The following is a 27,133-nucleotide window of genomic DNA, read 5'->3' on the forward strand; positions in this document are numbered from 1 at the left end:
TGCAAAATATATTAATGATTAACTTTGAAGTAAACAGGTTCAATGATCAGGAAACTACCTGTGAATGATCACTGAAGTGTTAGCATATGTGTTATAAAGATCATACATATCCTAAATACTTAATTTTACATATTTTTGCTATTATTGCCATTACTGGTTTCATGATAACTTTATGAATCAGTATTTGTGTGTGCCTTATGCATCACAAGGACTCTTATAGGCAGTCCTGCAGCTTAAATTATATGTTCACATATTACTGGTTGGGGGTGGCTACGTGAATTAATGAATTAGTCATGTACCGTGTACAGCACTATTTTTACTTGGTAGGAACAGCACTTGTCCAGTATGGCTGTATACATTTGCTTTTGTTGCCCAATAGTTTTTTAACTCTCTCCCCTACTTCTGTGCCCTCTTCATAATATTCTGTTTATTTCAGTGGATGAATTGAATGACACTATAGCTGCTAATTTGAATGACACTGAGTTTTATGGTGGTGAGTTATGGTGATTGTAACTGATACTCTCTCCTTCATTGTAGAATTTAGTTCACTAACTTCACCTCCATGACTATTTAACCTTATTTCTTTATGAAATTTCCAGTTATGTGTTTAATACCACTAGTATAAATGTATGTTTCTTATGAAATTTAGCTATACACTTTCAAGCATGCCACTAGAACATTCTCCATGATGTATGTATAACAATGAAACTTGTAACTGTTTTCATGTAAAGAAGCATTTCACGTGACTTGGAAAAAAACCTTTTGTGTATGTTCAGAATTATATTTTTCATTTTTTGTTGTGTTTGTAAACTTCTCATGAACTAAATTAGAGTTGGCAGAGTGCATTAACCTGCTAGAATATTGACTCATCAAAGCCTTTAGCAACTAACATTAAGTGGATTTCATAATAAATCATCGCATTCTCCATCTGTTTTCATATGACACTATCAATCTAAGTAGTAATAGCATTTCTCTTAGTTTTGTTTAAAACCAAGTCACTATTGTCAATGAAAATAATCTTTTTTAAAGTGGAGCATTTGATTTCATTCTTTGAAACAGAAATAAATCTGATTTTCTTAAGAGAAATGTGTTTCTTACGTATAGCATCTGTCACGGAAAGTAAAGAATTCTGAACATGGGGTCCTCTCTTAATTATCCACAAAGCAGAATTTTACTGAATTAATTTTTCCCCTTGAGATACGAAGCAAAAAACATTAAGGTATCATCAGTAACCATGGTAAATATACCACAGCTCCAGGTTTGTTTGCTGGGTTTTTTTTGTTGTTTTTTTTTGGGGGGGGGGGTCAGGGTCTCACTCTGTCACTCAGGCTGGAGTGCAGTGGCATGATCACAGCTCACCACAGCCTTGACCTCCTGGGCTCAGGTGATCCTTCTGCCTCAGCCTCAGCTTCCTGGGACTACAGGTATGCACCACCTTGCCTGGCTAATTTTTTAATTTTTTTGTAGAAACAAGGTCTTGCTATGTTGCCTAGGCTCATCTGAAACTCCTGGGCTCAAGTAATCTTCCCACCTTGGCCTCCCAAAGCTCTGGGATTACAGGCATGTGACACCACGCTGGGTCAGAAGAAAGACTCTTGCTTGATTTTATTTTAATATACTGCTGAAAACAATGGGCCTCGAGACCATTCCCAAAGTGGTTTTAGAGGAGTTAGTGTTTTCCCTCACAATCTCTAAAAATTCTTAGGAAAACTAATTTATCTCAGGTAATACCTTTTTATGGTATTGAATTTTTTCTTCTGAGAAATGTGAATAATTCATATATTACCTTTTTGTTCAGCTTTTGTGAGCATCAAATAGATAATGTACTTAAGTGTTGAAAGCTTTTAAGGGCTATAGAACCTTAAGATGGTGTGATTTCCACTTCAAGTTTTCCTAAGAAGCCTTTAGAAAATAAGGCTACGTTTTGGAAAGGTCTTCATAAAAAAGAAGGTAGCCTATCTAAATATCCCTAAGATCTCTGATTTGAACCCTCTTTATTTTTTCATTGAGGAAACTGATTCAGTTTATTTAACTCTGCCATCATTCTTAATGTATGGCATACAATTTGTCAGATCTCATCAGTAACTCTCTAGTTTTGTTTTGTTTTCCATTAACCTTGCAGTTTAGGAATCTTAATGTGATTAATCAGTGGAATTAGCTATAATGCTGCTCCCAGTGTAATCCAAAATACCCCTTCTATCACCATATCTTTCTGAGAAACCTAACATCTTCCAGAATATAGACCATTAGTTTTTGCTTTGACCTGAGCACTTATCTTAAGGGAAATGTAGTTTGATAACATGATTTTTCTTTCTATGTCAACATTTTAAAAATTTGACAACCCACAGAAAATTTGTACCCCAACCTACCCCAAATTAAGGAAAAATACAAAAGGAAAGCAGTCCTTATTATCAGGTCTTATGCAACCAAACTTGTTTCTCTTCCTGGGTAACTGAATGATGGCTACTTGTAAGGCAGAGAGTGTATACATATAGCTTAACAAATTTTACAATCAATGTTAAATAGCTTTGAAGAGGGATTCGAATTTTAGACAGCTTTTCTGAGAGTGAACTGTGTTTCTAGAAATACATATTTGTAAGTGTTCATGCATATTGACTTTTTTGTTTGCAGCTAAACCAAGTAAAGACAGGCCACCAACATTTCTAACTCCAGAAGGCAATGCAAGTAACAAAGAGGAATTAAGAGGAAATGTGCTTTCACTAGAGTGCATTGCAGAAGGACTGTGAGTTGACACTTTCTGTCCTGATGTACATTTCTTATGAAAATATAGTAGGTTGGCAGAGAAATATTAATATCCTAGGAAGAGTCATAGTCATACACTAATTCAAGAAAAATGTAGTAATTATTTTCAAAGCAGATCATATGAATCTCATATTATTGTCAAAATATTTGGTGTAATAATGTTCATGTTGAAATGAGTATTAGCAATCACTTTATGATTGCTATGATTATAATTGACTGATTGTTTTACTATTTTGTAATAAACCACCTCAAAACTTAGCAGTTTAAAAATAATCGCTATTTATTATTAGTCACTTGTCCAAAAGTCTGCAGGGCAGTTGTACTGTAACCGGCTAGGTTTAGTTCATCTCGGTTCAGGGTGCGCATGTGTCTGCTAGGTGGTTCAGTTGTGGGTTTTATAGCACTTAGGCTCTGCTGGCTGTTAGCGGGGGCAACTAAGCTGTTGGCCACAAGTTTCTCATGTCCCTCAAGCGATCTCATTCTAACTTATTCTCCTAACAATAAACGTGCACAAGGCCTCTTGGGGCCTCCTCTTAGAACTAGCACACTGTCGCTTCAACTACTACCTATCAGCAGGTCATAAAACCAAGCCCAGATTCTTGAAATGTCTCAGCTGTGCATACCTCAAAACTAAAGCCACCCAGAACTGATTTGCATTTGACAGGAGTTGCAGGAGGCCTTGGCCAGATATAAGAGCAACTTGTTACATTAGGTCTGCTTTACAGACGAGTTTCTATATAGTCCCCATCTTATGCCTGGCATGGAGCAAGTATCACTGGTATGGGCACATCTGCTGAAAACCTGGAGTGGAATTTCAGAAACATGCTGCCCTCACTTGTGATCTCTGCTCTGTCCTTGACCTGGTAGCTCATTGGTCTCACATCCTTTCTGAATACAAGAATGACTTTATATACCTAACCCTTAACTGTACCCCACAACATCATAATAAAAAATACTGATTGTAAAAAAAAAAAAAAAAAAAATGACTTTACTTCAGGAGGCACATGGAGGCCCCTGCTGGCCAAGTCAGTAAATCACACTCACATGCATTATTCAGTTCCTTAAGCAACTGGAAACTTGCAAAACCTTTTTTTTTTCTTTTTGAGTCAGAATCTCACTCAATCTCACCAGATTGGAGTACAGTGGCACACTCATGGCTAATGCACCCTTAACCTGCTGGGTTCAGGCGAAGCTTCCACCCCAGCCTTCCAAATAGGTAGAACTACACGCGTGCACCACCATACCTGGCTAATTTTTTGTTTTACTGAAAAGACGAGGTCTTGCCAAGTTGCCCAGGCTGGTCTCGAACCACTGAGCTCAGGCAATCCTCTCACCTCTACCTCCCAAAGTGCGGGAATTACAGGCATGAGCCACCACACCTGGCCAAAAACCTTCTTTTAAAAAGGTCAAAAATCCATCTTTTCCACCAGGATTTAAAAAAAAAAAAAAAACCCTCCAATTTTCATCATCATTGTGTAAATGGAGTCTGCCAACCTTCAACTTTTGAGAGCAAAAGTACCCATTCTCACAATGCAGTAACTTCTCTTCCCACAAATGATATAGTACACAAAAAACTACAATATGGTTGGTATTTGGAGATCTCACAAAACTCTTTGGAATGTTGTAAAACCAAGATTGGACCTCTATCACTTACAAACCAACAACAATTAGTCTCATGGAATCAAAATATTTCTAATTCTTAACAACTACTCAGTAGAGTAGTTGGCCTCCAAAACAAGTCATGGCTTTAAGGGCTCAAACTATGATATTATGCTTCTATCTTCACCCCCTTCTCACCTTCAGATTATATGAGATGCTGATCAGTCTGACTATAGGGAAGCATCAAAATGTTCTCAGATTCCACATGTGTGTAACACTTCAGTTTTTTTAAATGATTTCATGCCTTCTACTTCTTTTTATATTTACAGCATGTTTTAATTGTAGAGGCTATTTCATTAGGTATATATGCACGGTTATTTTTATTCAACCAAACAAACTAAAGCCAATTTTACAGTCAATTAATATACTAGTATTTCTATTGAAAAGTATTGTGATCTTCTTGAGGGCTTGGATCGTATTTTATTTCATCATCTTTCCAACACACAGCTCAGTGCTTGGTATATGGTTCAGTGCTGAGGAAATGTTTGTGCTGAATGAGTTTTTATTTCATCCTTGTGAAAACATTCTAAAGTCATTAGATCAAGCATTATTATCCCATCAAGGCAACTTAGGAAACTGAGGCCCAAAAAAGTTCAGAGATCCAAGATCAGAGAGAAATTTAAGGACAGAGCTGAGATTCTGAAGATATTCTAACTCCAAGTCTGTATTCTGGCTTTTCATCTGTCTCCATGTTTCATGACTTAATAAGAAACACAGTTGGATGAGAAATGGTATTAACGATACGTAAGTTTTCTCACTCCTTATCAATTGGTATAATAATATTTGTAAATATCTCCAATAATAAAACTAAGGAAAGAATGCTAGTCCTTACCACTTAACTCACATCATCAGATAGACTGTGATAAAATAGAAAAATTCTTCCATTTGATATAGAAATGTGTACAAAGGTTCATGGACACAGATATGTGTATTAAAAACGTACAGAGCTCTTTACAGAGAAAGAGCTCTGTGCATTTTTAATACAAGCTGATTAAAAATTATAATTCAGCATCATTAATTTAGTGATGATTCTTTTGATTGACATCTTTGTATAAAGATTTATTATAAACTGGCATCAAAATTCACCCTCAAAGCAGTAAACATTTCCAAGAGTTCCTCATTAGCCAGAACTTTGGAGAAAATAGGCCCCTTCAGTAAAGCAACACATGCTAGCATGTATACTGCTTCACAGAAGTCAAAGATTATGGTGTGCCACAAATTAATCTAGTTCTGATTATGTGAAAATGTCAAGCTTTGAGCATTATTGATAAAAATTTGGTGCTAATTTAAATATCTAGATCTTATCATCGTTGTATAAAGATTTATTATAAACTGGCATCAAAATTCACCCTCAAAAGCAGTCATAAATGGACTTTTTTGGTAACATCGTTATTTATTTATCCTATCAGGCCTACCCCAGTTATTTACTGGATAAAAGAAGATGGAATACTACCCATCAACCGTACATTTTATAAGAACTTTAAGAAAACGCTACAGATCCTACACGTTTCAGAAGCAGACTCTGGAAATTACCAATGCATAGCAAAAAATGCATTAGGAGCCATTCATCATACCATTTCTGTGACAGTTAAAGGTATACCGCTGCTTAAAATGCATTCCTCTTGCCTTCAGGAGAGGCCCTGAAACTTCAATTAGATATGTCTTTCTTATTATGTTCTCCTATAATGATAAATGTAAATTTATGTCAGTATTCATGTACCTTGAGTCTCTTCTCATTGCTATTTATAGTGTATCTAAATCAGGTTAAAACTTTACTCCTTCTAATCTTTCTCACAGAAGAATTCCAATTAATAAATGTAGAAGGAATGAGGGAAATAGAAAATCACCATTAGAATCCCACAGTTGTAACTGCTGCAGGCAAGATCCACCAATGAATGCCAAAATTAGTGGATGAAACTTGAAGGAGAAGCAGGATATTTGCATAGCTTTAAAGTGTTTCTGTCTTCCTCAAAATTAATTACTGGAGTAGTTTCAACACATGCCCACAGATTCTTTCCTCAAGGATATGGCATTTACTCCCCTTCTTCTTGATTGTGGGCTGGACTTAGTGACTCACTGCTAATGAACAGGAAAACAGTCCCTTTGCAGTGGCAGACACACCTTATTCAAGTGATGAATCACCAACAGTAAATAACGTTGATATCATATACTCCCTGGGATGGTACAATGAGAAGGGTCTATCACCTCTGTGGTATTCTCAAAAGCCCATAACTGTAGGCTAATTATGACAAAACGTCAGACAAATCCAAGCTGAGAGACAGTCTACAAAATAACCGACCAGTACTCTCAAAAGTGTCAAAGTCATGAAAGACAAGGAAAGACCAAGAAAATGTCAGCTTGGTAGAGACTAAGGAGACGACATGACAAGTAAATGCAACATGGCATCTGGGACAGGATCCTAGGACAGAAACATAATATTTGTGGAAAAACTGGGGAAATTCTAACAGAGTATATAGTTTGGTTAATTTTTTGTTTAGACAAAAATTTGTTTAGACCAGTGTTAATTTTTTGTTTAGACAACTATACCTTGGTCATGTATGATGCTCACATTAGAGGAAGCTGAGTGAAGGATGTAGGGAAACACTGAATACTACCTTTGCAATTTTTCAGAAATGATAAATTTTTTTAATTGCTTCCTATTTTTATAGTTATATGTATTCTATAGAGCTCAGAGTTTAAATTCATGCTTCTTAGCCCTATCTGTACCTGTAAATTGCTCTACAACCTTAGATAAGTCTGTCACCTCTTTGATGTCTGATTAATTTTAATGCAAAATGAGACAATTGTTTTTGTATCAGTTATATTAGTAATGCATATATGTCACTGAATCTCTAAACATTCTTTTGAAATCTGAAGTGTTCTTTGAAGCATCACTTATAAACTTGAAAAGATGAGATTAACAAGTTTCTTGCAAAGTATTTATTTTTATTATTAAAATAGTTCAATTTTACTGAAATATTTATTTGTTTATTGATTTATTTTATTTATTTTTATTTATTTATTTTACTGAAATATACTTATTTGATTGAGATTTTTGGTCTTCTTTTTTACTTCCTTCAATAAAGCGGCTCCATACTGGATCATGGCACCTCAAAATCTCGTGCTGTCCCCAGGAGAGGATGGAACCCTGATCTGCAGAGCTAATGGCAAACCCAAACCCAACATTAGCTGGTTAACAAATGGAGTCCCAATAGAAAGTAAGTTGCTTTGACTGGCTCTGCTTGCTAGTATTTTCAAAGCATATCTCCATCTCAATGGTGAACAATAGTGACTAAAAAACAAAATAATTCAAGCTAAAGAAGGAAATCATGTGTGTGTGTGTGTGTGTGTCTGTGTGTGTGTGTTCAACAGAGGTACCAAATAGCCTTTAGCGTTTTATTACCATAAGATACATATTATACCTTTGAATAGTTTATGCTACTAACATAATTGATATGTGTTCATTGGGACTTGTCAATATTTCGTCTGTGTTTTACATGAGTGACAGGAAGAATGACAGGGTCAGAAAAAAAAAATCACCAAATAGTTCAAATTATTTTCTTTGTTCAAAACATCAGGTGATTTGTGGAAACACCATGGGAGTCAGAGGAGGTGGGTGGGGAGACTAGGCATAGAGAAAGTGGGTATAACAAGAAGAAGAAGCACAGCTGCTCAGTCTGTAATCCCAGCACTTTGGGAGACCAAGGTGAGTGGATTGCCTGAGCCTGTGGGTTCGAGACCCGCCTGCCAACTTGGCAAGACCTCATCTCCACAATAAATCAAAAATTAGCCAGGCGTGGTAGCACAAGCCTGTAGTTCCAGCTACTTGGAAGGCTAAGGCAGAAGGATTGCCGGAGCTCAGCAGGTCGAGGCTGCAGTGGCCAGGAGCATGCCAATGCACTTCAGTCTGGGTGATGGAGTGAGACTCCAACTCAAAAAAAACAAAAAAGAAGCACAGCTGTCTTAATGTAAAGGGTTTTAATTCCTAAGAATTTCAGTCCTAAGCCAGATATTCCCAAGTTCTCCAGTCTTCACAAGTTACCATCCCATTTAATACCCAGAGAATACCACAGGACCCCAATCGTGTGTAGGACCCTCCACCTTTGACTAGTTTCCCTCCCTCAGTTCTGCTGAGATCATCCTTGAGTGATATATGACCCTGGCTGTGCTTGTCACCCAGTCAGCAGTGGCCCTGCTCTGCAGCTCTGCCCCTTGTTCTTTCTCATTAGTCAACTTCTCCAAGCTGCCACTATGCTGGCCACACCAGACCCCAAAGTGTGGCCACAGGCCCTTCTGTGAATCTACTAAGTCACAGCAAAGACCGGTCTTTAAAAACCTGGTTAAAGGCATGGGGAGAGTAAAGAGAATTACAGCAAAGAAAAAATTCTTTAAATGAATATTGTACCACACTGCTCCTGAATTCCTAAGCCCTGGCCATGAATAGGAAGCTCAGGAGCCCTCCCCTTCCCCCACCCCTCCTACCACAAGCTACTGCCAACAGGAGACTTCTTTCAGCATTTTCCCCTCCTTGGAGTTCAGACCTCCTCTTAGATCCAGAGACAGAGAAGATCAATTTCTGCATCAAACCCAGCCTTCGGTTCATCCTCCCAATCAATAGAATGATCATCTGCAAAGATGTTCTTTATTCTCAATAAAGACCACCCACGGCCTTCTGATGTGGAGCAGCTGGGCTCTCGATCACCTCCAAGTCAGAATCAAATATCGGTTCTACTTTTATGTAACCAAAGGGTCCGCTGAACTGACTTTCCTGAAGCAACATGCACTGTGCCCCCTAAGATAGATTCAAAAACTGCTGGCAGATTTGCAATGGCACAAGACCCTGTTTCTTACCATCAGTGTCTGACACCTGCAGTGTTAGATGGAGTCATCACACCCTATGCCAGTATTTATTGGGAGTTTGCTTGTGTCACAGAGCACAGTAGTTGTCAGATACTTTGAAAGAGCCAGCCGGTTTACTGTTTAAAAAAAAAAAAAAAGTATATTTCTGAGAGAAGACAGATACTCAAGAGGCCAGCAAATGGCGTTTGGATGTTGCAGTTCCCAATTTTAACCATGATCAAGACAAAGAGAAACTGCAGAGAGTACTTTGTGGTTGTATGGAAGCTACTGCCACTCTTAGGAAAATTGAATGAAAACGAAGTTAAAAGGTGGAAGAAAGTCCAAAACTAAAAAAGAGTTTTATGGTACAATATTTTATTTTCTTAGGAATGCATACGCAGTGGCAAGAAATGATGGTACATGATCAGCACTTTTGCACCATGTTTAACAGCTCAGAGAGTCTGTGTCGATTTATGAAAGGTTAAAAGTACACCTGAGATCTAGACTCAGCGAAACTAACAAATGGAGGGGACGATCCCTCTAGTCATTTAGTAGGGAAAATGGGGAGAGCTGAAAAATGCTGAAACGATAAATGCTTGAGCTCAGCAGCCAGAATGCAATCAATCCTAAGCAGGGAAAATTGAGACACAGGCAAGTGGGTGACACAAGCAAGGGGAGATTAAGTAATGAGGCTGATCTTTCCTTCTGATTTTCTCAGCTTGTTGTCCTTCCAAGTCAGCTGTCTTGGGCCATTCCTGTTGCTATAACAAAGTGCCCAAGAGTGAGTAATTTACAAACAATAGAAATTCATTGCTCACGCTCTGGAGGCTAGAAAGTCCAAGATCAAGTTACCAGTAGGTTTGGTGTCTCATGATGGCCTGTTCCTCACAGATGCTGCCTTCTTTGTGTCCTCACATGACCGACAGGCTCCCTCAAGCCCTTTATAAAGACACTAATCCCATTCACGAGGGTGGAGCCTTCATGACCTAATCACCTCCCGAAGACCCCACTTCCTAATACCATTGCCTTGGAGGTTAAGTTTCAACATATGAATTTTGGAGGGATACAAAAATTCAGTCTATAGCTCTGAGGGAACCTAATAACTGTAGTTGCCTTGAAAGCTTTGAAAATGTACTCATAAACACTCCCGATTTAAATAAAATTTTTGTGGGGTGGACAACTGCAAAAGGCCTGCTTTGGGGCAGGGAACAGGAGTCCCAGGGAGACAAGTTAGTCTCTTCCACTCAATGCTAAATCATCAGATTAGGTCCAGAGCAGAAATAGTTAGGACAAAAATCTCTCAAATCAGATTTCAGATAAGCTCATTTCTTCCTTCCCAAAAGTATTCTTTAAGTCTCCTTGAGACAGAAAAAAAAAGAATGACTGAGTAGATATAATTGGAATTGAACTCTACAACTCCTACAGATCCAAGGTCCCTCAGCCTCTGGTGTCCTTCATAGCAATCACTCTGATGGGCACATGAGAGGAACACCACACAGCATGGCAGCAAAACAAGGGACCCAGCCCTGCTCCACAGTGCTGCCAATAGTTGCTGTTTGCTGGCACTGAGGTGATGTAGGGATTCCCTGAAAGGGTCTTTCTCCACATCTGGTGGCCATGCTGAAAGTGCATGGATTACTGTTTGGGCATCTCAAAGGTGATAGGCTGTCAGGGCCCTTGCACAGCCCTACAGATGATACTGCAAAGGCATAGCTATTCCCCACTGCCAACCCATCTACAGCTTCTACTGAGTGACCTCTTAGGTGGAAGCTAAGTCTTAGACATATAATTTCAACGTGAGCCCTACATGCCCCCACTACATGTTCAACTCCCCTGAGCTAAAATGAGTCAATGAAGAGGAAAACTGCCCCAAAAAATCAGCAAAAATTTGAGGAGCCTGTGCCTCTTCCTTTTCCACCCTGCTTGGTAGCTGCCCTATGAATTTAGAGGCCCCTAGATAATTGCCTTTGAGGTTTGGGGACCATTCTGGAAACAGGAGACCGGTGCTTGTTTCTCATCTGCACTTGGCTGAGTTGTGCACCCACAGATTCATTTGGCAATATGAGGGTACAGGGTGGTGAGATACAGAGAGACAAGGGTGGGAACCAAGGGCAAAGTCTGCCATGGTATGCGGTGGTGTTGAATTAGCACAGTAAGCACTCCTAACCTTCGTAGGAAGACTAGCGTAGGCCCCAGAAGTTAGCTGGGAGCATGAGCTGGTTGCTGGCAGCACTTCCTACCCAAAAGCCTTCAGAAACTGTGGGTGGACCAGCTGCTGAGGGTGAGAGGCGGGGAAACAGCTGTGCAGGACCATTGTGCAGGGAGTTGTGCACTCTTGCCACCAGATGCCTAAAGTTCATCACCTGTGCCGCACAACAGAGACACAGTCAGGAGACCCTACTGCCAGATACACAACTCCCCCCCCACTCCTGACTTGTGGGTGATCACCTAAGGACACTGGTGGTCTCCTCCTGCCTCTGCAAATTCTGGCGGCCAAGTACACACAAATACTGTCAAAGGGGAAGCAGAATCAGAGAGAAGAAGGGGTAGGACTTGGGTTATTAGCAAAATGCGATGTTAATGATTTGTGGCTGCATTTCAGACCTGGAATCTACTGTTTTAGGAAACTTAAAGAATTAACTCTGAAAGCATCTGGACTTTTACCTCAATATCTTCTAAAACTTTTCCTTCCCTCTCCCCAGGACTGGCCAGGTTATGTAAAACTTTGAAGCAAAAAAAAAAAAAAAAAAAAAACAGGCTCTATTAAATATGGAATTTGCCCACACCACCTAAAATAGGTATGTTTGAAGCAGCCTACAGAGGTCAGGAAAAGAAATGCAACTGCAGAGAACTGTTACCAAAAGAGAACTTTGATTTTACTGTGTGATGGGCAGGTGGTAAGATAGAACCCAGGACTGGAAAGAAAATGAACTTGTTATCAGCAGGATGGAGCTAAGCATTTTCCTGCTTTCACCAGGAAGCTACCTTTTAGAAGTTCCTACTCACCCTTAGGTGGACATTCCTAAGTTGCTGCTTCTTCCTTTCTGTCTTCACCATAGGAGAGTCCCTGCCATCCTAGTGGTAGTTCCCAAGGCCAAGGCCATGGCCACTGTCATTCCTGTCTCTGTCCCAGGAGGCAACAGGAGAGTCTAACACTTACAGATCTTTGTTTTCTACGTGAGTTGTGTTAGGTCTCTCGGACTCTTCTGCGTGAAACAAAACATGTGTATGATCACACCATTTTTATGCCAGAAGACCCCTTTCCTCTCAGGAAAGAAAGGAACTAAGAGAATGAGGATGGACACAAAACCTCCTTCTGCCATAATGATATATTTTGCTTACATTGTTGGGAGAGATTGAAAGCCAATAACACAAGTAAGCAGCCAGGGGATGGAGGACTAGTTCAAGATATTCCTTGGGTTCCATTGAGCAGCCTCCTTCTTCTTTTTTGAAAAACTAAGGGGCTCAGTTGGTACCCCTTCATAAGAGGATAGAATAAGTAGATGAAGAGGAAGATGTAACTTTTCATCCAGAAATTTGTTCAGCATCATCAGGACATCAAGTGTTCTGATTCTAGGAAACATTTATGAAGTTGACTAACTTGGAAAATCTGAGCATTGATTTCACTTAAACAAACCATTATGTTCCTATTTGTAGCTTCTCGTCTTCAAAATGCATATGACACTATCTGGTTAACCGTTTTCACAAAGTTCTTTTTTAAATAAAATTATTCAATAGATGTAAAAACATTTTTTTTTTAAATTCAGGGTCTTACTCTGTCACCCAGGCTGGAGTTCAGTGGCATGATCATGGCTTACCACATCCTCAGGCTCCTGGGCTAAGGCCATCCTTCACCTCAACCTCCCAAGTAGTTGGGACTACAGGTGCATGCCACCATGCCCAGCTAATTTTTTTTTATTTTTTTGTAGAGACAAGGTCTCACTATGTTGCCTAGGTTGGTCTCAAACTCCTGGCTCAAGCAGTCCTCCCACCTCACCCTCACAAAATGCTGGGATTACAGGCGTGAGTCACCTCACCAGACTCACATTATTAGCACACCTGGCTACATTTTAAAGATTGATAGTACTCAATACATGTAAGGAGGTATTATTATTATTATCATCATCATCATCATCATTATCTAAATGTTGGGAGCATTTACCATTTGAACCAGCATGTCAGGAGAGTTAAGTTAAAAGAAAGCATTTTCTGAAGGCCACCGCCTCAGTTCTGGTCCTTACCTTTGAGGCTTTAGCTTATGTGGTGATTCTATGTTTTTAAATTTCTTTCTACAGCATTCATTTACAGAAAATAAAGTTGATTATTCCCAGAATTAATTATTATTCCTTTGGATCACTTGGGTTTGCGTGTGGAGAGTTACTCCCATCCAGTAACCAGCCCATAGTGTCCAAAGGCTTGAAATGTCTCTGCATTCGTGATTTTGTTCTGTGTCCAGCTGCCAACTGAGCCTCCTTATGTCACTGTGACAGTTCCCAGGTTTTGTTTGCATTTTTTAAATAAGTACTTAAGAACAATGTAGCCCAAACCCCTGTGGAGAGAGATCTCACCTAAAGGGTTTGTTTTATTCCTAAACACCTGGTCAAAAATAAATATTTGAAGACTGCACCATTTAGCATAAATAAAGCAGATATAGTCAGACACTTTTTAGGCAAAGAATATCTTCCTAAAGGGTTGATAGCAAAGAAAAGTGCAATAAGGAGCCACAGAGAAGCTTTTTGACATGATTATATCTGTGATTGATGAGTCTTCACTTGGAGAAAATTGTCCTATTGGCTTTGTTAACTGAGTTATGTCCTCCATGTTCATGATGATATAACTTTTTTTCTTATTGTGGTAAAAATGCATTACATAAAATTTGCCATCTTAACCATTTGTAAGTGTACATACAGTTCAGTATATTCACATTATTGTGTAACAGATCTCCAGAATTGGAACACTTTACACATTAAATATCACATGATGGTATAACTTTTAAAAACTCAATATACTCAAGGAATTTGAGGAGCTCTTCTCACACAGTCTGCCACTTATCTAGAGAGATTCAGTCCAGACCTCTGCCTGTGCCTCAATTCTAAAATACCTAGTCACTGTACTCTTGCCTGGCATATACACACAGATGCAGTCCAGGTGGCACATGTAGACCCCAAGAATCTCCTGAAGAGTCCCAGCACTGAGCGCCCAACTTCAGAATCCAAAAGTACTAAGAATAGCTAGCTGACAGAGAACTGATTTCCAGAAATGCCACTCTGTGTCCTATCATGCCTTGTTAAGGCAGTGAGTGCACAGTACTGAGGGTGTGTGAGTCAGAAAGGCCCCAGTGATACAAGACTTGGGATCTGGGACAAGGAACATGGGCCATCCTAGGGCACACTGCATTCTCAGAGTCTCTGGTTGCCTGGCACAGCTACAGTTCATTTCTGGGCTAGTGTGATATTTCTGTCCTTTGCTGTCTTTTATCGATGAATCTATACCCAGTTGAAGGAATTATGACTTGTATTTGTCTTCTGTTTGAAAGAATATGCTCCTTAAGACAATTTTGAAATCATTAGAGTCATAAACAGCAAATGTGGGCTAAGAAGCCAATTCAAAGTATCTTGGCATACCCCCATCACTAGTGGAACAAGCTGGAGTATATAAGATGATTTCATAAATGAGCTATTGATCTGAGTGTTGAGCTACTTTTTAAAGAACATCTAGCATGCCTACTCAGGAATGAAGATTAATTGGTCGAAGAGGAGCAGCTGATAAGTTAGAGTTTTAACAATCCTTGGAAGCTAATACTTATTCTAAGCTTCAATTTATGCTGAATTTTTAGAATATTCTGGTATGAAACATCTAAAAGACATTTAAGCTGTAAATGTGATGGAATGTGTGGCAAACAAAATAATAGCCTCCCAAAGATGTCTACATCCTAACCCCTGAAACCTGTGAATATGTCACTTTACACAGCAAAAGAGAATTGGTACATATTATAAAGGTTTTGAGATGGGGAGATTATTCTGGATTATCTGATTTGGGTCCAATTTAATCACATGAGCCCTCAAAAGTAGAGTGCCTTTCCTGGATGTGATTAGAGAAAAATGTGACTATGGAAGAATGATCAGAGAGATGCAATGTTGATGGCTTTGAAATTGGTGGGAGGGGACCATCAGTCAAGGAATGTGGGCAGCCTCCAGAAGCTGGAAAAGGCAAGAAAATATGCTCTTTCCAAGAACCTCCCGAAAGGAACACCACTCTACCTTTGCTTTTAACTCAGTGTTACCCTGTCTGACTTGTAACCTACAGAACTGAATGACAGTAATTTTTTTGTTGTTTGAAGCCACTAAGTTTGTGGTAATTTGTTACAGCAATGCTAGAAAACTATTACAGAATGAGTACTTGAGTAAAGTATGTTATGTATGTGTGATAAAACAAGGATGAATACCTATATTTTTGGTTTATTATCATTAAGGTGGGTTAATAAACCACAGATGAACCAATTTTTTTTAATTTGAGCATGATAAAGAAGTTGAATGCAGTGATAAATATGTGTCTTAGAAGCACATCCTGCTCCTATCACCAAAGAAAAAGAAATGGTATTTAGAAAGAAAGTGAAAGCTTCTTAACTGGTTCAAGTTGCAAGCACAGTTTAAAAGGGTTATTTCGTTTTTATTTTGGTCAGCGTGTTGAGACAGAGACCTAAATCCCTTCTAGTGTTCTCTTACAGCAATGTAAGCTCACAGCCTAAGATTTAGCATTCACAGAAAGGAATTCGTCTCCAGCAGCACAGCAGTTCCAAATTGTCAGGCATGCCCTGGATTAAATCCTCACATATTATATTACCCAAGCAGTTCTAGTACACTTTAGTAAGGAGAAATCCTGTGTTTGAGAGATTTAACTGAAAACACTATCTTTAATAGAAATTTTACATAATTTATTTCTACTTCAGGCTCAGGGATTTCCAAAGCAGGAAAATAGCTATTTTCACATTTGATTATTAGCCCTATATTTATTCATGTACTTATTTATTTATCTGTTTGTTTCAAGAAGTGGCTCCTTAAAAGGGATAGGTTTGGACAAACTGTAGTGTTTCTAGACTTTTGGCTAGCTTTTGTTGTCTCTCCTTGAACATTAACTTCTCCTCTCATAAGTAACCACGTTCTTTTTCTGAACAGGGCACTATTTTCCTGAATGTGTAATACAGTGGAGGTTTTTTTCTATATCTCTCAAAATAATAATCAGTGATACAAAAGTTATCTACTTAAGACTAATTGAATATTGACCTTACATCCATGTAGATATGTGATAACTAAATTCTGAGGAGGAAAATATATGGTTTCTGCCGGAATTCTACTCTTCTTGCTGCATTATACCTAGATCAGTTTGCATTTATGTCCTAGTGACTATAAGTCAAGCTTTATGAGTTTAATATACATCTTTTAAGCAAAGAGAAATAAGCATATACTTTCTATTTTTACACCCAAACAGTTGCCCCTGATGACCCCAGCAGAAAAATAGATGGTGATACCATTATTTTTTCAAATGTGCAAGAAAGATCAAGTGCCGTATACCAGTGCAATGCCTCTAATGAATATGGATATCTACTGGCAAATGCATTTGTAAATGTTCTGGGTAAGCTCTTTCTTTATTAAAGACATGGTAAATTAACAACCGCTGTTATTTTCTATTCATTCAGCAAAAAGCATATTGAGCATCAACTATGTGCAGTGCACAGTACTTGGCTATAAGGGAGATGCAAACATGGATAAGATACAAACCTTGACCTGAAGAATCTTGCAGTCTGGTGTTAATGTTCTTTCATAACACAGTTTTTATAACGGCAAATTCTTCATTGTAGAAATAATCAAATAGGCTGTTCTATTCACAGATGTTAAGACCAAGTGTCAAATCCTCAAAAGAAAAATAGCATTTATCTGCTGTTAGTAACTGACTGTTAATTATATTCCATCCTTAGAAACTGACAAGTGTAATAACAATTTCATGATTCTCATTTTCAAAAATAAGCCATTAATCATAATGTTTGGCCTTTATCCAAGTCATAGATGTACATTCATTTAATTAGTAAAAATATGTTTTAAAACCTATGACATACTCAAATATATTCTCAAATGGTTGGTTTATGTGAACATTGTATTTTACATATTGGACAAAACTACCAAAATACTAAATTTACCAACATTTATGCAAGAACTGTTTTCATGATGCCAGAGAATTATACTTCAATCCTTTAAAATTAGTATGCTCCCTTTTCAAACCAAATTAACATCAGGAAGCCAACCAATACTTAGTATTTTTCCTTCATGCTTGAAATGAAGGTCATTAATCACATGAAGAGCTAAGCAATTAAGATATTGGTGGATGTTGACAAAGCAGTTTTGACTTCTGGTTCTATTTTTTACTCTTTACTTTTGAATTCAACTTTTTCAGATTGTATATACAACTTAGATCATGCAAAATTTGTCCTTCTGTTCCTGACTTAATTCACTTAGTGTAATGTCCTCCAGGCTTCTCCAAGTTGTGGCAAATGACAGAATTTTCTTCTTTTTTAAGGCTGAATAGTATTCCAGTGTTTATATATACCACCTTTTCTTTATTCATTCACTGTTGATGGATACTTAGCTTGATTCTATATCTTGGCTATTGTGAATAGTGCTGCAATGAACAAGGTAGTTCAGAGAACTCAACATACTGATTTCCTTTAGATATATACCCAGTAGTGGGATTGTTGGACAATATAGTAGTTTTATTTTTAATTTTTTTAGTGTAAACAATCTTTATACTACTTTTCATAATGGCTGTACTAAATGTATTCCCACAAACTATGTAAAAGTGCTCCCTTTTCTTCACACCCTCACCAGCACTTGTGATCTTCTGTTTTTGTGATAATAGCCATACTAATGGATATAACGGGATATCTCATTGTGGTTTTGATTTGCATTTCTCTAATGATAGTAATGTTGAGCATTTTTTATATGTTTGTTGGCTATTTGTATGTCTTCCTTTGAGAAACATTTATTTCAGACCTTTGCCCATTTTTAATCAGGTTATTCATTTTATACTATTGAGTTGTTTGAGTTCCTTATATATTTTGGATAGTAACCTCTTACCAGATAAATGGCTTGAAAATATTTTCTTCCATTCCATAGATTGTCTCTTCACTCTGTTGATTGTCTCTTGACTGTGTAAGCTTTTTAGTTTGATATAATCCCATTTGTCTATATTTGTTTTTGTTGCTCTAGTTCCAAATGTTTTAGCCATCACGCTGATCATTCTGCTTTTTTCTATCAGTTTATGTGTTCCTCACCATTCTTACCCACTAGGGTTTTGATGGGTCACAATCATTCAACAAAAATATACTTGACCATTATTTCTGTGTTAGTCACTTTGCTGGGGGTAAAATGACGAAAAGTCCCAATCCCTGACCACAGTGGACTCACAATATCCTAGATGATACAGAGAAGTAATTTAACAATTAAAATAGTGCCTGAGCAAGATGTGAAACATGAGGTGGAGGGAGGAAAATTGTATTTGTCTGCCTTGAGTGACAGGTATTTTCATAAGGGAACATGAGGGGAGAGACGTGGGTTGTGCTTTACTATAAACTTTAATGACCTTAAAACAAAATAGGATAAGTATAGTGAGGGTCTAAAATGTATTCTAATATTTACTTTATTTTCTTAAATATTTTTAGCTGAGCCACCACGAATTCTCACACCTCCAAACACACTCTACCAGGTCATTGCTAACAGGCCTGCCTTCCTAGATTGTGCCTTCTTTGGATCCCCTCTCCCCACCATTGAGTGGTAAGTAGTGGTCATATTTGTTTCTTAATATTTACATTTGCTAAAACCTTCACATTTCTAATTATGTTGGGTTTCAGTAAAAAAATCTAACAGGGAGCCAGGTGCAGTGGCTCACTTCTGTAATCCCAGCACTTTGAGAGGCAGAGGTGAGAGAATTACCTGAGCCCAGGGGTTCAAGACCAGCCTGGGCAACTTGGTGAGACCTCGTCTCCACAGTAAATCAGACAGATTAGCCAGGCATAGTGGTTCGAGCTACTCGGAAGGCTGAGGTGGAAGGATCACCTGAGCCCGGCAGGTGAAGACTGCAGCAGCCGTGAGTGTGCCACTGCACTCCAGTCTGGGCAACAGAGTGAGACTCTGACTCAAGAAAAAAAAAAAAAAAACAGAGGAAAAGCAGCAAACAAGCCCAACTGTTAATTGTTAAATTCATTCATTCATTTTACAAATGTTTATTCACTACCTGCTCTGTGCTAAATTCTTTCACATGTGTAATTTATTTATCAACCACAAAGCTGCATGCAAATGAGGTTTTTTTAGATTAGAAAATATATTTTAAAAAGTAAATTAGAAAGAGAGAGAAAGAGGAGATTCACCTCCCCAAGGTGGGTGCAAGGGGCAAAGCTTAAGAAAACATGACCTGGCCATAGTTCAAAGAGTATGTGGCCACAAAATAGCTCAGCCAGGCAATGGCCACAAATGAGTTTTAAAAATTTAAAGGCTGCTGTATTTTACAATGCCATGGACATCCCCCGGAACTTTGTGAGTAGTGGATAGAGGGACAGGTTGGGGAACATTCTTTGATAATAAAATATTATGTGGGGTGGGGAAGGGTTTCATAATAAGCTCAAAAGCAGGATCTGTTATTAAGTGTTCCTCTTTAGTACCTCTTGCACTGGATCTTCCTGACTGGATCCAACCAAGTTCTCTTCTGTCTTGTTACCCCCACCTCAGAGCATCTCCTTTCATATACCGTTCCTGATATAAGTCTTCTAGCTCCCCCTAGCTTGCTTACTTGAGCTGAAAAAGACAAGACTAGGATGGCTAGGCAACAGATCAGAAAGAATGAATGAAAGAAAATTGGAACATTTATTTCTGGACCATCTGTTAGGTCCTAGGTGCTATACTAGGCTTCTGCTACTGAGGTGAGAATAAAAGCAAGGTTAGGATTAAAGGAAAATATCCCCAGGTCCCCACCTTAACCCCAGAGAAGAAAAACATGGATCCTATGCAGATGATTTTCCTAGAGGGATTAACACTTAAAATAGGTTGACTTTGCCTCATCCCTTTTCGTCCATCTTTATTTCTCCTATCTGACATACATGCCTTTTTTTCTGCTCTGAATATTTTCCTAATTATACTTTCAAAAGTATAACCTCTGTAGCCTTGAATTCAAAATCTCTCTAGAATTGTAAACTGCAGATAGAGTTATAACTACATTACAGTTGGGTGGAAAGAGAAATCTTCATTCTGTGTTTTTAATTAACTATTTAGAGGGAAAATTAGTAACAATGCGCTTATTAAACAATTGTTATAACAAAATTACAATTTAATGACACAAATTATGACTTAAATATTATGTATTGATTGTCAACCTAATTCTACAAACACCATTTATTGTTTAATGTGCCAGTTTTATGTCTTGTTTTTATATTTACCCCCTTGACATACAAGCATGCAGTGTGTTTGTGAAAATTCCAAACATCTTTGAACTTGACACTTTAACCCAGACCATAGTTCTCTTAACCTGGAGGGTGGCATTTTATTTCTGACTTCAAATTTTCATGTTTTCATTCTCATGGTGATAATTTCTGAAATGAAGGTTTAAAGGAGCTAAAGGGAGTGCCCTTCATGAAGATATTTATGTTTTACATGAAAATGGAACTCTGGAAATTCCTGTGGCCCAAAAGGACAGCACAGGAACTTACACATGTGTTGCAAGGAATAAATTAGGGATGGCAAAGAATGAAGTTCACTTAGAAATCAAAGGTAAGACAGAGGTAATGAATTTTTTTTTTATTATTATTATGTGACTTTGAACAAATTCTCCAGCTTTGCCATTGGATAACAATAACTTTAATTTTCAGATCCAACAAGGATCATTAAACAGCCTGAATATGCAGTTGTGCAAAGAGGGAGCACCGTGTCGTTTGAATGCAAAGTAAAACACGATCACACCTTAATCCCCACAGTCATGTGGCTAAAGGACAACGGTGAGCTGCCCAGTGACGAAAGGTATTTGAAGACTATGTTTTTCCTTTCTCTTCATTCTCTTTTTAAGTCTCTTTTGAACTAAAGATTTATTGTATGGTGATTTGTGGTGATGTTTTCAGTTTCTGAAGTCTGCTGTCTCCAAAATAAAGAGATATATACATGTTCTCCCTACTGCAAAATATTTGTACCTAAAAGGGTATCAAGTGATTGAAATAAGACCTTGAGAATGTTTATCTATCTTTGTGTGTTGGTCTCCTGTGTAATTTGGCATGGGAAAAAACCCCTTAAGGTCTTGGACAACATCCATTTTTTTTGTACCTTGAACAGTGAAGTCTCAACAGATGTTTTCATTACCTTTCTACAAATAAGCAGAAATATGATCACTTTAATCACCAGAGACCATCTGAATCCTTCAGTGTTTTAATGGACACTAGTATTTGTTCAGATAAGGAGTTTTCTTTTTATTTTACATAAAGCCAGTGGAAGGGGAAGGAAAAACAAAAATATAAACAGGTAAAGCGGCCGGGCTCGGTGGCTCAGCCTGTAATCCTGCGCCTTTGGGAGGCTGAGGTGAGTGGATTGCCTGAGCCCGCGGGTTCAAGACCCACCTGGGCAGGCGAGACCTCATCTCTACAATAAATCAAAAAAATTAGCCGGGCGTGGTAGCACGCGCCTGTAATTCCGGCTACTCGGAAGGAGCCCAGCAGGTCGAGGCTGCGGTGGCCGGGATCGGCCACTGCACTCCATCTGGGTGACAGAGTGAGACTCCAACTCAAGAAAAAAAAAGAAAAAAACAGGTAAAGCATTCAAAATAACCCAAGTGTGTTACACTCTTTTAGTTTAGAATGGAAGAAAGGTTAAACCATTTTCCAATTAAAGGCCTCAACTTGACATAGTAAGTGCACAGAGTAGGATGTGTAAATATTAGCAATCAAAATGGCTACAGGACTTACTATTAGAAGGAATACCGTGTGCTGGTGGAAGTGGTTTCTATGGTTTGCTTGCAGCCGACCTAAAGCTGTGGTGCCTGATAGGTGCCCTATTGCTTGTCAATGGCCCCAAAGAACTTTGAGGCCTTCTCTTTGTGCCTCAAATTTTCATCTAGTTCTATGCCTCAACAAGTCAGTTTTATTTGTGGAGTCTGGATTGATAAAGATAAAAAGAAAAAAAGTGAAGAAATGACCATCAGGTTAAGTTGGCTGAAGCTTTAACTTGGAAATTGAGAAGACAGTTTATGATTTATGCATAAAATCATACATGAATCCTCTCCTCTATACAGTGATTTTGACCCACTGAGCAATTGTTCATGCCCACAAGTAACTTCTAGAAAATCCTTGTGGAGATTGCAGATCTAAATCTTTCTGTATCTAGTGATAAAACAGATTACTATTCTTTGCTTGTATTTTCTTTTATGAGAGTTTGCATGTAGCTAAAATGAGGTTAAATTTCTGCAGTAAATACTAAAGTATTTAAAATATACCCTTAGAGAGAAATTGAGCTAAATGAGTGGTGCTCCATTGTTTCTTAGCAACAGAAGCCCTCTTGTAAGGATAACTGTGGAACTGCCTCCCACCCCATGCCCCTGGGAACTTTAGGAAACTCCTAAGACTTCCGAGGCTTAGTTAAAAACCAGGGTACCAGATGACTTAACATCCCTTCTAATCCAAGATTCTAGCTCATTGTCTCACTGTTTTCCACCTTTAATAATTATTAAAGTGATATGTATTGTACAACATTTTTTCTCTAATTTGCAGAACATGTTTATCATTTTTCTCTCTTATCAAATTCAGAGTTTCTTTTGTGCCAGTAGAGCAATTTCAGGGTGTGATTGAATGTCCATTTCAGCATCTCTGAATATGTTCTATTGGCAGGTTCACTATTGACAAGGATCAACTGGAGATAGCGGATGTCAGTGACAATGACAGCGGCACCTACACGTGTATGGCCAACACAACCCTGGACAGCGTTTCTGCCAGTGCTGTGCTTAGTGTTGTTGGTAAGAACAAGAATAAATGCAGTGTAACTGGCTTCCTGCATTAGGTCGAAAAGAAAAATGTAAAATACAAATTGTAAATATTAAATGTTTACCCATGGTTTTCTTCTTTGAAAGATGCCTTTGAAGCGATAATTTCAGTGAAAATATTCTGAAGCAGCACTGGGGTAAAAGGGTGGATATGCACATTAGTGATACATTTATAAGAAAATTGGGAGAAATAATCTACTTTTATTTAAAATTGAAGGTTTCTCCCCCCCTAAATTGTTACTGCATGCCTGTCAATGTCATGTCTCACAGCTAAGCATAGGGTTTAACTTTATAATCTTAAACCATGTACAGTCTTTATCTTCTTGTGCTATCTTGTGTCTCTCCATTACTAATTTTGATTAAAATCCTTTATATTAATGTCCTTTCTAGCTCCTACTCCAACTCCAGCTCCTGTTTACGGTAAACTAATATGAGTCTTCTTTCTCTATTTTCTGTCAAACAATTTCATCTTTGCAGAAAAAAATTCATTGCTTCCTTGTCTCTATCACATTGTGTTTCTTTAAGGAAACGGGCTCTATTGTGTGTTATACTGTGTCACCCACTTACTGGCAATAATTTCTTCATTATAACCCTAGAATTTTTCACTGAGTTTATTGCCAGTTATTTCTAAATATTTTACATGCTATTATAAAATCATTTTATTTGGTAAAAGTTCCTTTTTGATACAGTTTCCTTGCAAAGAAGCACAGTGCTTTTTCAAAAGCCATCATCCACATTTTACAGAACAAAAAACTATTTCTAGTATCATTCCACAAATTAGGTTTTCACTTCAATTTATTAAAAGTTGTTCTGGAGAAATAAACGTTGTTTCAGGATTCCATTTTAAATAAATTTATACAGGAAAAAAATTGATGTTTTAGAACAACATTTTACTTTTATATCAGAGAAAACAGACTCTTTGTGCGTTAACAAAAGTTATATCACGAAAGAAAGACCAGAAGGAGAAGTACATTCATGTTGTGTAACTTTTCTGAGTCTAGAAGATAAATCAGGAATTATTTCCAGAAATCTTTGTGTTTAGAGTACTCTCATTATTCAGCACATAAATTAAAAAATTAATTTTGTGGCATAGTCTCAGCTGAATTTTACACAGTATCATTAGTTGTTCCATATAAGACCTATCCTTTATAGACATTTACTACTTTATTACCAATAGGAAAAAAGAACCCACATGTTTATATGGCCTCTGGTTACCTAAGAGTCAGAGTTACTCCCAGAAGCAAGGTCAAATAAAAACTCATGGGGGAACAGTAACTCTCTGGATCTCAGAAGCACCATTAGAAGAAGCAGACATGTCTCAACAGGTGTCTGTATGCTGTTGTTGTCTGAGAGTACATACCTATGCATGTTGAGGGTTACCTATATAGTATTATTTTATTTTACATATTTTTTTTAGAGACAAGGTCATGCTATGTTGCCCCCAGGCTGGTCTTAAACTCCTGGCCTCACGCGATCCTCCCACCTTGACCTACTTATGTGCTAGGATTACAGACATGAGCCACCATGCCCAGCCTATTTTTAAATTATTTTTAAAATATGAATATTCTTAAGGAGCCCCCAAATCCATCATTCAGCATGTTTCAGAAAGAGCATTTGAGTCTTCTTTAAACATTACATTTTATTTGCCTTTGTTTTTTTGACATTTGCTATTTTCTATTTCCCATGTATTAGAAATTAAGTTTTGATACTATTTTTCATTGTTTGTGCTCATTTGTGTTTATGAGAAGACACGCACTGAGAGTGCTGATGAACCATATATGTCTGCTTCAGTGGGTTTGGTTACAAATGATTCTGTTTTCTTTGAGAAATAAGCAAGCAGAACATCTTGATGGGTTATCTTGGGTATGCTTGTGTGTTCCCAGCAACCTCAGTTGTTTGCATTTCTTTTCATTTGCATGCTCATTGACCATTAAGTGTGCTGTGTCTCTAAGGTGTTCCCTCTGTGAATAGTATCACAAATAAAGAACCTCTTAAGGATGGATGATTAACCATGACATGTGTGTATTTGGTCTACAGATGTTCCAAATCCTCCCTTTGACTTAGAACTGACAAGTCAGCTTGACAAAAGTGTTCAGCTGTCATGGACCCCAGGCGATGACAACAATAGCCCTATTACAAGTATGTGGTATTATTTGCTTTATTACTGGTTAACTGAATGGCCACGTTTGAAACACTTCAAAGTATACAACTGAAATTCCTCACAAAAGTTTTACTGGCATTCTCTGCTTTGTTATTGATAGAACAAAAATATTTATAGCCCCCTTCTCTGAAGAGCTGATGTTATTCCTGGTTATGGCTTCTGATATAGAACGCCAGTTAATTGCTGAAGATGTTAATTAATCAAATACATTGTTATTTGTGTTTAAGATTTGTATGATTCACCATAAATATCTGCTACAGTAGGAAGATGCATTTTAACTTAAGGTAGTTATTTTTTTGCCCATGTCTACTGGGAGAAGGGGATAGAAGAAGCAGGTGCTGAATGGCCCTGTCTACTTGGTGAATAAAGTGACGTTTCAAACCCTCAGTTGGTAACAGAACTGAGTGTAGACATCAGGTATGTTAACTTCCTACCCAGGCCTCTCTCTTTCTATTAGCCCCTGCTTCAAAGTGACCCATTCAACAGTCAGCTCCTTACATTTGTGACATAAGCCTAGGGAATAAAATCAGATGAGGGACAAGGTCATAAGGATACTGAAAGAACTCAACAAAATTAGACTACAATAAGCTGGCCATGGTGGCACGTGCCTGTAGTCCCAGCCACACGGGAGGCGAGGCTGAGGTGAATCCATCTCCTGAGCCCAGGAAGTTGAGGCTGTGGTGAGCCATGATCATGCCACTGTACGCTAGCTTGGGTGCCAGAGTGAGACCCTGACTATATATATAATTTTATTTTATTATTATACATGCATATATATGTATAATTAGACCACAGGAAGTCCCCAGCATATGAATGAGTTCCCTTCTAGGAGAGTGTTTGTAAGTCCAATTTGTCTGAAGTCCAACAAAGTTAGCCTAGATACCCAACTAACACAATTGTCTATATAGTACGGTATGTATTTAACAGGCTACACTGACACCTGGTGGAGAGAAATAATACATAAAAAAACCACAGGTGTGCATTATTAAAGTTCGTAACTTGAAGCTTTGTATGTAGGGGAGCTACTGTGTAGGTAATCTTAGAAGTTTAATTGTAAAACCAAAGAGATACTGAAGAGGCAGACACAATCAGGTCACAAACCTATAATACATTACTACCTTCAGGTATATACTGCAAGATGACTAAATTCCTTTCTGGTAACTATCTAAGATGAATCTGAAATGACAGATGTGTTGATTTATTGCAGCTCCTGGTAAAGGAGAATATTTCCAAGAAAAATGTTTAAAGGCCTCCTGTCTGTCCTGTGTTATTTAGTTGTGCTCCCTTCTCAACTGTTTTCAACGTTTAAAATGTTTGATCAGAACACACGTTTGGCCAACCTTAGTCGCCCAGCTCATTAACCAGAGCTAGATGGTTAGGGTGCTTGGATCCTCTTTTTGCCTGTGTGAAAATGAAACAATTAGATTTCAAGGCTTGTCTACTCTTTCATTCATTTACCCGTTCATTCAGCAGATATTATGTGCCAGACATTATTCTAAAACAAAATAGTCAAAAACATCTTCCCTTAACAGAGTTTATATTTTACATGAGGACATTAATAATATATACTGTGTATATATTTTGTGTATATGTATATACACACACACAAAACCTCAGATCTACCTTCAGGAGAGAACCTGCTGAAAGAAGTGT

General features: G+C 38.0%; 1 protein-coding gene across 20 annotated transcripts in view; it reads left to right on the plus strand.

The window, feature by feature from the left end:
• Window positions 1-27,133, plus strand: part of NRCAM (neuronal cell adhesion molecule) — a 287,278-nt gene that overhangs the window by 219,116 nt on the left and 41,029 nt on the right. For 15 of the 20 annotated variants that reach the window (XM_008071489.1, XM_008071480.1, XM_008071486.1 and 12 more), the window contains 11 exons: window positions 437-493; window positions 2,632-2,743; window positions 5,832-6,016; window positions 7,509-7,640; window positions 16,750-16,893; window positions 18,974-19,085; window positions 20,905-21,071; window positions 21,170-21,317; window positions 23,168-23,292; window positions 23,710-23,739; window positions 25,357-25,458. In XM_008071489.1, coding sequence (XP_008069680.1) covers window positions 437-493; window positions 2,632-2,743; window positions 5,832-6,016; window positions 7,509-7,640; window positions 16,750-16,893; window positions 18,974-19,085; window positions 20,905-21,071; window positions 21,170-21,317; window positions 23,168-23,292; window positions 23,710-23,739; window positions 25,357-25,458 — 1,314 coding nt within the window. The remainder of the gene's footprint in view (window positions 1-436; window positions 494-2,631; window positions 2,744-5,831; window positions 6,017-7,508; window positions 7,641-16,749; window positions 16,894-18,973; window positions 19,086-20,904; window positions 21,072-21,169; window positions 21,318-23,167; window positions 23,293-23,709; window positions 23,740-25,356; window positions 25,459-27,133) is intronic. The other 5 variants (XM_008071493.1, XM_008071494.1, XM_008071484.1 and 2 more) reach the window with 3 other exon arrangements.

Source organism: Carlito syrichta, unplaced genomic scaffold (assembly GCF_000164805.1).
Source record: "Carlito syrichta isolate Samal-C Ts95f unplaced genomic scaffold, Tarsius_syrichta-2.0.1 Scaffold314339, whole genome shotgun sequence".
NCBI lineage: Eukaryota > Metazoa > Chordata > Mammalia > Primates > Tarsiidae > Carlito > Carlito syrichta.